The following is a 12600-nucleotide window of genomic DNA, read 5'->3' as shown; positions in this document are numbered from 1 at the left end:
ATAATGCTACATATAGTCATAAAATGCGCAAATGCCATATAATCGTTCTGAAAAAGGTAGAATCTGCGATTAAAAAGTTTTTTTTTTTTTTTTTAAGTTGGGTCCCGTATTAATTTATTTTTTTCAAAGAGACCATGCGATGCTTGCATAATCTAAAACTGCAAATATCATTTCTCTAAAAAGAAACCCTATTTTTTCTAGTCAGGGTGAACAGAAGGCCCCTTGCCAAAGTATACATATAGAACGAAGGAGGATCTAATATACAAATGAAACTCAATTGATCAAGTATTAGAGATACGAAATTCTTATTAAATCTATCTATTCCCATCATCTAAGTTTTTTAGACAAGTGTTGATTTCACATATATAGTATCAGAGTCGATAAGGTGATCCTGAGTTTGAATATTTATGACTCCATATCATTTTATCCAATTTAATTAAATATTCATTATGTCGGCTGGCCCACTCATTAAGGGGAATGATTAAATCTATCTCTTCCTATCGACTTTGTAAATTTTTTGGATAAGTGGTGATTTAATAATCCTAACTATATATGCACATAATAAAAACTAACCCCCTATCCGAGATAACTTACTTTCTTAGCACACAAACAAACTGCTAGCATTAGAGACCTACATATTAATAATGCACATGAATTCAAACTACCATTCTTACTTTGAATTCTTACTGCATGGGGATCGCTCGAGTGACTGTAGTAAAAGTTGGATGGATCCTGCGATCGACTTGGATTAATTTGCATCACGATTATGCCTCTAGATGGTTCTTGGGTTGTTCTTGGGTGTACATCAAGAAAGTTGGTTGTTCAAGGAGATCATGTCGACTAATTACATATAGAGTATATATAATTCATAATTGGCTCGATTACTAATTAAGTTCCCCCCCCCCCCCCCCCCCCCCAAACCCCCACCTTTTTTTTTTTTTTTTTTTTTTTTTTTATCATTGAGCTTGTATTTTAAGTTACTCAGTTTGATAGTAGAGTCCAATGAATTATTGTGCTCTAAAATTAATTAGAAAGTACTGTAATTTCTTATGTGGAGTACTGCTATTCTAACGCCTCTAAACCATACAGTACTGCTTTACGTGGCATAATTTGATTTGAAAATTAAATTTTACTATTAAATGATGTGGATGGCATGGTATGCCTATATATATATACCGGCTTGAGAATAAAATAACTCTTTAGATATATATTTCTACTTTTAGAATTACTACAACTTACAGCTTTATCGGTCATGATGCATGATTGTCTTTCTTTTTGTAATATCCTAATTAATAAGTAGATCAAGACCATCTCGTATACGCGTGGCCGGACATCTTTTTCTTTGCTTTGATATCAGTCATGCATGTTGCTGGCCGGAGTTTGGCTTAGAAGATACATCATGCAGGCTAGGGTTGCTTGACTTCTATGGCGATATTTACATGTAATCAATTATTGGTGGGCTCAAGCTGTGGAAATAATGGAGATCGCTGGTTTTTGTTTATATCTTCTCAAAACAAATTAAGGCCATTAACGTCAGTACCAACATACACTATATGAATAAAGGCAATATTGAGAATCATTGCATGCATGTCCTTGCATGTGCATACATGCAATTAATTAATTAATTAATTAACTACAAGAAAATTGCTTATTTATGGTAAGTTATTTATAGTTAAATGACTATTTTCTATTAAAATGAGCGTTTTAATTATAAATAGTCATTTTTATCGTAAATAATCCGTCACAAATGATCGTTTTTCTTGTAATAATATTGGATAAATTTCAGGTAGATCATCAAATCTTTAGGCCTTATAAGAAAACAATTGTATTTTAATCTGTGAGTTTTTCACTGAATCAGAGTCTAAACTAGCTAGTAGTGTGTGTACATGTATATATATATATATCTATATATCGATCTTTGGTAAAGTGGTAATTGATATAGGTAAATTCCTGGTAATCACATTTATTTTACGCTACAAATTGTACGTGTGATGAGGAACTAATTAATTGCATATTCTTTGCATGATATATATGAAAACTAGCATCGGTCCAAAACTTGGATAGTCGACAAAAGGTGTTTATAAAGTGGACACGGAACATAACAGATCAACATCGTTGTTATATATATGTCCCTATATATGTTGAACTAACTAGCTCATTGGCATGTGAATTGGTTTCCTCATACATATATCCTGTATGAGTTCTGCTATATATAATCACTTTTATGTATTCTTTATGCACTCTATTAATGTGATTGGTCAAAACAGCTATTTTATATTAAAAAAATTATTCAACTAATCATATTAATAAAGTACGTAAGAAATACGTAAAAAGTACTATACATAGAGTTTTTATTTTACAAAGGAATTGCACAGACCTTGTCTATTTTGAAACTTGTACAACTTGTTATTATATTTTTTAACATTCTATAAATTAAAGCGAACTTCTTACGTATGATCACACATAATATTAATGCCATCATATATTTGCTGCAGTTTAGGTTTAGAAGATGCATCATGATGATCATCATAAGGCTGGGCATTGCCTTACCACATACATCTCTATCGAAAACATTATTATGTATACATTAAGAGATTGAGAAATGCTTTTACTACAAAGAGATATCATAAAAGTAAACATACAAATTGATGTGGTTTAATGTGATATATTAAATTGTAAATCTATTTTTATTAAAAAGTTGATCTAATGTACCACATCAAGTCACACCATTTTAATTTATAATTAAGTTTACTTTTGTGAAATCTCTTTGTGGCTGTACATAGTAGTACTTCTCATACATTAATAGTCAATCAGTTCGTCTATATGTATATATGAATATATGTTTATATATATATGATATGGAAATGAAGATCATTAATTAATTTACAGTCAAAAAAACTGATCGAATTATAAAGATGATCAAAACAGTTATTGCTCTTATTGTGATTGGTAAAACAACAGCAGATGATCTGATTATTTTCAAGTTAAGAAAAACTCACATTATATACCTTATCGTGTAAAACACACTGAATTTGATGATGAAAACTGGTTGCAAAGTATTGATGATCCTTGCATGATAAAAATCCAGGCAAGGATAGTCAAAAGGAGTTAAAGTGGATATGAAAGATTAGGTGCTGTTTGGATAGTGAATTGAGATGAAAGTTGAAAGTTGAATAAAATATTTTTATAATATTATTTTTTAACTTATTATTGTTTTGAGATTTGAAAACGTTGAATTGTTTATTACATTTTAAATAGAAATTTGAAAAAATTATAATGATAAGATGAGATAAGGTGAAACACTTTCTATGGCCTAAACACATGGGTCCAAAAATACTAAATAATTGGGTAGTAGGCAAATGAGATATAATTATGTGGTCCAACTAATTTTCCTTTTAACTTTTTATTTCAACTAATTTTCCTTTATACTTTTTCTTATAAGGAGGACTTGCTCGATCGATCTACTAAAATCTGAAAAAACCCTTCCTCCCTAAGAATTTATTGTTATCGATTAATATTATATATATATATATATATATATAATTTTTGTATCAAGAAACTTGTATATAGGACATAATACTAGTGGTAGTACTGTTAAAGTACTATATATATAAGTGCAATACAACAAGCATATGATCTTAATCTAAAGCTCCTTTTTTATTAAAATAAAACTTAATCTGCCTAGAGAAGTGCTATAACTGTAACTAAATTTCAAAAAAATAAATTTACAAATTGATGTGATTTCATATGATACGTTAGATCTATTTTAAAATCTACATTAAGTTATATTAGTTTGTATAATTTTTTTTTTTTTTTTGTGACTAAAGCATTAATTTCTCATCTAATTACGAAAAATCGTATTGAAGTTAGATTATTTTTTTAAAAAATTTTTTAAAGGGGGGACATGAGCTTATATACAGCACAATCACTATTTTATTTCAATTTCTTTTAGGAGAAAGTACATAAATATTTTATCTTGTCAAGCTTAATTTGTAGGGCCACGGCTTTAATTAATTCGTCGACATTATGCATGATAGGTGAAGTGTAAAAATAATATAATAGTACACGCGTCTACATTATATAAATAAACCATAAATAAAAACATTAATTAACAAGTATATATATCATCACCATCATGATCATTATGTCATTATTTGAATAATTTTCATATTTTTTTTATATAAGTTAATTTATGCAATGGGTTTATACATTAACAACATGATATTTAATACCGTGTCAATAAAATAATTTGTTGCAAATAAATTTATTTTTGTATGGAGAAGTGCTGCAGCCACAAAAAGGTCACCCCTTCTTTATTAATCCTATGAACTGACGTAGTTTGATTTGATATATTATATCTATTTTATAATAAAAGTAATTTTATAATTTAACGTACCACGTCAAGTCATATCCATTTGTGAATTTATTTTTATGAAATATGTTTATGACTAAATCATGTATCTATTGGTGGAATTAAGTGCACACTCGATCGAGACCGTCGATTAATACAATCATGCATTTATGTATATATATGGGAGCTCACGAATTAGGCAGGAGCGTTTGGTCTTTTGCAATATTTAGTCACTACCTGCACCGATTATAAATAACCCCACAAAGCCATTTGAATTCTCACACATCACAGAGCGGTGAACTGCCATTCATATTTTGGCATAATAATTCATCCGTAATATATATTTTGTTTTTTTATCTGAAGATCGATCGATCGCCATGGCTGAGGAGCACCACCACCACAACCTCTTTCACCACGACAAAGATGGATCAGAACAAAAACCTGTTGATTATGAGAAGGAAGAGAAGCACCATAAGCATCACGAGCACCTAGGCGAGCTTGGTGCTGCTGCTGCAGGAGCTTATGCCTTGGTAACTCTAATCATCATGATCTATATAGACACACACACACACACACACATATATATATATAGTTGTTTTGGCCTAGTCTTCTGAAAATTGTGCGCGCTTAATTTGTTTCAACATTGATTAAATCCAGCATGAGAAGCATGGGGCAAAGAAAGACCCAGAGCATGCGCATAAGCACAAGGTAGAGGAGGAGATTGCAGCAGCGGCCGCAGTAGGAGCAGGCGGCTATGTGTTCCATGAGCATCATGAGAAGAAAGAGGCAAAGAAAGAAGAAAAAGAGGCTCATGGAAAGAAGCACCACCATCTCTTTTAAGTGTGTCTTTAATTAATTAATATCTATGTCTGTTCTTATATATAATTCAGTGAGTTCGTGCGTGCGTCATGTTAAATTGTTAATCGATCGATCCCAGCCAGAAAAAGACTATCTCAAATAATATTACTGAGTGATCAGTATCTGAATGTGATTGATCGATCGATCTTCTGGGAGGAAATTAAATTAATGTCCTTTTTCTTTCTTGTTTCCTGAGAGGCAATCAGTTCATGATTTGTTGCTGTGTGAATTAATATAATCGTGATCATGTCAATGTTCGTAATAAATTAACTATGTTGTGTGATATACTATCATGAGGCCTTGATCTTCTTTCTCTAAGCTTCTGATCATCTGCAAAAGCCACAACGTACAATTATATGGAAAATCCAAAGATTACCTACATGTAGCCTTTAATTTAGCCATGAGATCATGCTATTATAATAATAATATATATATATATATATTATAGACCCAGGTCTACCGAAATATATAATAAGGAAGCAATTAGAAATTAAAAGATATCGATTGGTATTTTCCTGATCAACATCCAAACTCTCATGTTATGCGTGCACGTCTCAGGCACCTTAATTAATTTAAAAGGTGTGATCATGACTATGATGTTATCCAAGTTGAATTAAGCATCAACCACCTCATCCCCGCGTAAATGTTAAGTTCGTTGTCCAAATATCTCAACAAGTCACCGCGTCTCCATTAAACAACCTTGTTCATGAGATTCACGCATGTTTCCACATGATGATTGTCATGTTGGCAAAAAGAGGGAGCTAGCCAATGGATCAACCTCATTGATCCATGTTATTCACATCGTTCGATATCTAGTACCGCAAAATCTCAGCAAATTGATGATCCCCACTGCCACAAGCGAGAGTAAAGCTGATCATACGTACGTAACCAGCTATGAATACTTCAGATTCAAATTATCTAAATTAAGTTGGTATTGACCATCTAACTCTAGCTAGAGTTTAATTTTGGAGTTAGAGAGATGACACAAACATAACGTAGATTTTATAGCATATAGAGTCGTTTCCCGGATAAATTTTTCAACCAGCATTAAAAGATGCGTGCTAAAAACGATAGCTAGGGTTCAGTACTTAATGTGTTTATGATCTGTCTCTCATTTTAAATCGCACACGAGTCTGATGATCATCTTGCCCTGTAACTTTTTGTAGGATCCTGCCGATCGAATAGAGATCAACATCAAAAAGACCATTGATCAGCCGATGATGATCTTCCTCCGGGACTCCTAAGATCATGTGCCTCACAGTCCGCCTCAATCGGTGCCGAATGACATTAAACACTAATAATTTTTTTCTCTCTGACAGAACCTACCGCCCTTGGTTTCAACCTTCACTTTATACTTTCACTTCAAGCTGCCTGCAGCAGCAAGCTAGCTAGCTAATTTATGCCTTATAAATTCATGTACATGCATCTAGCAGATGTATCATCATCATGATGAATGGAAAGTTGGAATGGCAGGTACTGTTTGGAAAGGTGGTTGAAATATTTTGGAACCCCAAAAATAAAAAATTGAAAATATTATCAGGTGCTAACCTTAATTTCCTGCAATTTAATTATATGTCATGATCATGTCGCTCAAAGCAAAGATCATAATACACATTGATAAGAATCCAAGTGGCCCGTTATCCCTAGCTTCTTTTGTGGGAAACTATCCAATTTTTAATCTCATCTTTGGATAACTATTTGCCATCTTCATACGTCTGTCGCTGCTAGCTGCATGATCTCCTACCAATTGTGAAGAAACACAAGCAGATCATGACATTATATAATATTATTAACGTCTCAGCTTGAATATTATATGTTTTGGAGAAGACTCTATGCTTCGAGTTAAAGAGGGGTTAACAAAAACCAAGAAATAATATTAAAGACAAAGACGAAATCCAAAATCACTATATATAAATATATATCTTCTATATATAAAAAGTGTATATGAAACGAAATTTCTTGTTTTAACAGTTTTTATTGTTTTTCCATTAACTTTAACTACGTTTGTCTAAACGTCCGTACACTATGAATATAACTTCATGAGCTGCTCATGTTAGGAGACTCTCTAATTCCTTAGAAACCAAAACCACCGAACATGGATGCAAAGAGTTAGCTAGAGTTTCTATTATTTAGCATTTTCCTCAGTTTTCTAAGCAGTCAAATGTCTGCTTAACAAAAAGTATAAGAAAATATGAAGGAATTCGAGGATGGTGCATTGTTGATTTTATTTCCTACTTCTGACCCACTACTAAATCTGGTAGCAAGAATCAAAGGGAAAAAATAATAGTCAAAAAATGTAAATCTGTAACAAATTTTGAGTAAGAGATGTCTTGGTTGAAAAACAACATAAAGAAAGAACAGAAGCAAAACCAACAAAGAAAATGAAAGAAAGTAAAAGATTAATTGCACTACTGAATTCTTAACTTACAATGGAGATTGGCTCATCCTCTACTGCCTTATTAGCAGATGATGAAGAAGAAAAGAAAACAATGGAAGAAGAAGAGGAAAGAGGAAGCAGCAGCGCCAGTAGGAGGAAAGAAATAAGAAAAAGCCCTAAGGGCAGGGGAGCAAATGGCGCCGTTTTGGGGGAGAAAGGGGGCTAGGCCCGAAAACTGAAGGAATTTGGCCCAAAAACAAAAGAAAACCTACTAGAACAAAGCCCACCCAAAATTAAAAGTCCAACAAGATAAAAAGGTACAATAAAAATTAAATAAAAACACTACAATTAAACATTAATAAAATAAAATAATCAAAGCCCAACATAAAATAATTTAAACTAGAGTGTAATTTAAATGAAAAAACACTAATTAATATCAAGAAAACACATTATTAAAATTTCATAACTTGAAAATCACAAGATAGTACCATGAAAATCACGTTTAATCCAACTAGACAAACGTGTTTTACACGTTGTTTTGACCTAGTATATATATATAATTCGATATAAGAGGGAAACAAATCATCGTTATAAGAAAAAAGAGTATTTATGACAAATTATTTATAATAAAAATAACTATTTGTGACAAGAATAAATTGATTTATTTTAATAAAAAATAATCATTTTCCTAAAAAATAATTAACTATAAATAAAAAGTTTTCTTGCAATAAATATTGTAACCCGATATATATTTACTGTATTCATGATTAACTGATCAGCTAGCCTGAAAATATGGTTTGGAGATCATGATCAGTAGTACATCAAGGTGGATCGTGATCAATCATCTATATATATATATATATATATATATATTATATATGCAAAGATCAGGTATGTAATTAAGATCGACGTGCATGCAATTAGCTTTGAAGTCGATTTTTGCGTTAAAAAAAAATAGTTGCAAATGGGTTAAAATGTGTTGCGCGCAAATACATTTTAGTGTCACTTAAATATCGTCGCATTAGGGATAGTAATACTGCGCCTCAAAGCTATCTTTCACATTGCTTTGTAATATTATCACAAAAATGGCATAATTTTTCGTTACTAAAAAGAGACATGAATGACATAAAAACAAATTCCGTCGGAAAAACCATTGGTTGTAACCATTTTCAATCGTCGCAAAATATCAATATAACGTCGCAAAGGAATAAACAATTCGCGGCACATGCATTCCGTCACTTCAACCAATTTCGGCGCTGCAAATAAAGAATCTTATTGCGTCATAATTTAATGTCACAAATACTAATTAATTTTGGCAGCATATAAGCTTATTCATTTGCGTCGATAGTTATAGTGTTACAAATACTTTGGACGCTAGCCGTGCAAATACCATCTTCAATCATCACCACAAATGATGCAAAAAATTTTATGCAATGATTCTATCGCCACAAATAATATGTTCCGTCATGAAGCTCGCATAATTTTGTTTTGGTCTCAAATAATTATTTACGTCAATCTTATAAGTATTTGTGATAAAAAATAAAAATTATTTCCAACTAACATATATCGTCGGAAAAAGTATGTTACCCAAAAAAAAATAGTATTGAAAAAAATTTCATAAAAAACAGTACACATCTTACATTATATTACAATTCATGTCTCAATTACACAAACTACTTGCTTTATATTCGAAGCAATATTACAATCCAAAAGAAAAAAAAAAATTATATACATTAGACTATAATCCATAAAGCAATTACATTATATTCTAAATGTGCAACTTTAAACTTCTCAAGGCACATCAAAATACAAAACCTGTAAACATGTATTATCAAGTACAACATACTAGCAGAAATCTTTGTATCAGGTTCCTGCAAAAATATTCAATGTCACTCTCAAATCATTATAAAATAAAAATTCTAGAGATATCAGAGTAAATGAAAGGGGAAAAGCAAAAAGCATATACGTGAAATGTTCATCTAAACTCAAGAAGCACAAAACACTTGATAGCATAAATATGTATACATGGAAAAAGACTAAACTAACAAAAAATCTCATTTACATATAATCCATGAATAAGTGATTTTGTTTTCTAAATTTTCTCCTCAAAGTTATACTTCTGCAAAGATAAGTTTCTCCTCTGCATAAACCCATACACAAGGGACTACTTTTGAGGAAAAGGGCATAAACTCATTCATTTTTAACTCAACTTAAATTCGTCAAATTAGATATTCAAGTTTCAAGAAATTTCAATTTGAAGTTCAAATAATAAGAATTTGGCATCATTCTGGCATAAGTAGATCCAATGTGACCATCTCCAATCACTCCAACAGTTTGTCCTTTAAGCAGGTTTCCCACAAACCTATCAGAAAAAGAAAGCCAAATCATGCTTTGTTCTTGATTATCTGAAACGTATCAAATCAGTACACTAACCATATTAGCAATGAAACTGAAATCATTATTTGCCTTTTTTGTCCCCAGTACACTGACCAGCAGGTAGCATCCATTGCTGCTTCATCTTGCTTTCTATGCATCCAAATCTAAAAACAAAAAAGAAAAAGGGAAGCAAAGAAAAGAAGAACTGCTTTTCAATGCGCTACTTTGCAGAGCATAGAACATATGGTATAATCAAATGCCATTATTTCTGGACTACGCCAACAAAGAACCAAGCAAATTATATATTTTTCACACATAAAAACACATTGCCTTGTTTACCTTTATGAAATTTTCCCAGGCATAAAATGCAATGGCAAACAAACAAAAATATTGAGAGATCTTAGCAATGCGAGACTAAGACCAACATTCCTCATACCAAAAATGCCCCCTTAAGAATTAAAATAAAAAATGTATTAAACTGGCCGAATACATGAAAAATACATGAAACATTCGTATTATAGCCTTCATATGTTGTCTTCTTTGGCCTTCATGTCTTTCAAATCCTTGAATACTAGAGAAGGAACCAAAAAGATTGAAACCAATGAGCTTCCTCACACGCCCATATGTATTAGTCACTGTCATTACAACGTATGAAGAAGGAGTTGGCCTGAAAACACATGTAGAACTTTTAACAAATTAGAAGTACATTAAAACATGAAAAAGGAGCAAGCAAAAAACAAGGAAACACGTCTAAATTCAATAGATTTGTAAACACTTTTCCTCTTTCCATAGCCATTAAGACTTACTAACTACTCTCATTAAACACACTTTATAATTTCGATCTGTGTTTGTTCAAACTGCAATAAATTCTATCATCATTGTTATAATAGTTTAAGTCTCTACAAATAGGCCCTTACTACAGTTGTTGCCATTTTAGGATAACTTTGCCTACTTGAACTAGCCTTAGTAGCTCCTTTTTTAGGCAATTCATTACCCCTCAAATGTCACTTGCAAAGGACCAAATGTCAGACGCTTCTAATCACACTTTATGATGTAATATATTTTAGGTAAGTTATAAGTCAATCATTAAAATCAAAATGATAACTAACATCAACTAACACAACTAATGATGATAAAATCTAAAATAAAAAATAGCACAATGTACTGAATTGGATCACCCATGCAATTTTTAGGACTCAGTTAATTGGATCGCCAATGATGTGATGCTATTCACCACACAAGGCACTGTATTGATCAATACAATACAAACAGCTCACATGACTTCTTATTATTAGTACTCTTTACTAATAGCTACATTTGGAATTGGTACAAGTTACTAGATCATTCCCAACTAGTAAAGAGTACCAATTCCAAATGACAAATGAGATGCAAATAGCTCACAACTTATTATTATTATTATTATTATTATAGTCATTTATCTGAATGTAGGAGAAGCTAACAAAACTTATATATATAAAAAAACACGTATGGCCCTTTAGGCATTTTCACAAACAGCTTGAGTGCATTTCTCTTTTCACTTCTACAATATACCAATTGGTACTGCAATTCCTTTCATTACATACAGGCCACATTCCTTTTACACTATCTCTATAGATTATCAAGAAGAAGAGGCCTAACAAAATTGAAAACCAATTTCAATAATTAAGAAGTGCTCCCTCCACTTACCTGAAATTTGACCAATAACTCGAATTGTTGAATGATGGCAGAAGTGAGGTGGACTTCTGGGAGAGAGAGGGATGGAGAAAAAGAGAGAGAGAAGAGAGAGAGCTAGTTGGCGACAGTGGCCCGTCTCATTTGGTCACTGTTGATGGTGGCTCTTGGGGGATGCAGAGAGAAAAGCATGGGTTGGGGAGGAGAGGGTGGAGCGACGCTGTAGTTTGAATAAATTTTGCTTTAGAACTTGGGGGTGTATATGTGTGCTGCTTTTGAATTTCGTTCGCTTTAGTTCTTAGTAAATAAGTATTGAGTGGTCGCAAATAAGATTTTGTGTCAAGAATAAATTGATGCAAAAGGACTAAATCATGGATGCAAAAAAAAAAAAAAAAAAAAAAACTTCCAAAGGGGGACTTCTAGGAAAGAGAGAGAGAGAGACGGCGACAATGGCCTATCTCACGTTTCGTTGCCGTTGACGGTGGCTCTTAGGTGCAGAGAGAAGAATCTAGATTGGGGAAGGGAGAAGAGGGTGAGGAGGTGCTGTCGTTTTAATTAAGTTTTTTTTTTTAGGGCTTGGTGATATATATGCGCACTCTTTTTGAATTTTGTATTAGACTATTTGTGGCGCTTTAGTATTGTTGCAAAAAAACATTAATTGGTCGAAAAGGAGTTTTTTGTGTTGAGACTAAAATGACGCAAAATGAAAAAATTGTGGATGCAAAAGAAAAAAACTGTTAATTGCCAAGATCATCTTTAGCAACAGTGCTATAAGTGATGAGTTTAAATCTAACACAAAAAATAATAATTAGCATCAATTTGTATAGTGACGAAAATGATATGATCACAACAATCTTATAATCATATTGCGACGTAAATAATCATCTGTATCATTGTAATTGTATGGTATAATATTGCGACGGATTCGAATTGTTGCTTAGAGCATGATGATGACTATTTTTTACAT

At 32.1% G+C, this 12600-nt stretch overlaps 1 protein-coding gene and 1 long non-coding RNA gene across 3 annotated transcripts; one reads left to right on the top strand and one right to left on the bottom strand.

The window, feature by feature from the left end:
* Nucleotides 1–4624: 4624 nt before the first annotated feature.
* On the top strand, nt 4625–5500 carry LOC122297349 (abscisic stress-ripening protein 1-like). Its single transcript, XM_043107391.1, has 2 exons — nt 4625–4881; nt 5009–5500. The coding sequence occupies exons 1-2, from the start codon at nt 4729–4731 to the stop codon at nt 5189–5191; spliced, it is 336 nt and encodes a 111-aa protein (XP_042963325.1). The 5' UTR covers nt 4625–4728; the 3' UTR covers nt 5192–5500.
* A 3686-nt stretch (nt 5501–9186) lies between these two features.
* LOC122295652 lies at nt 9187–12258 on the bottom strand. Of its 2 annotated transcripts, XR_006238199.1 has the most exons (3): nt 11649–12211; nt 10020–10629; nt 9187–9948 (listed from the first exon to the last, which is right to left on the bottom strand). It is a non-coding gene; the product is annotated as an uncharacterized LOC122295652 (long non-coding RNA). The 2 variants fall into 2 exon arrangements; XR_006238198.1 differs by having other exon boundaries at nt 9187–10629; nt 11649–12258.
* Nucleotides 12259–12600: the final 342 nt, after the last annotated feature.

The sequence above is a fragment of the Carya illinoinensis genome, chromosome 15 (genome assembly GCF_018687715.1).
Source record: "Carya illinoinensis cultivar Pawnee chromosome 15, C.illinoinensisPawnee_v1, whole genome shotgun sequence".
NCBI lineage: Eukaryota > Viridiplantae > Streptophyta > Magnoliopsida > Fagales > Juglandaceae > Carya > Carya illinoinensis.
This window is presented reverse-complemented; position numbering and strand designations above follow the sequence as displayed.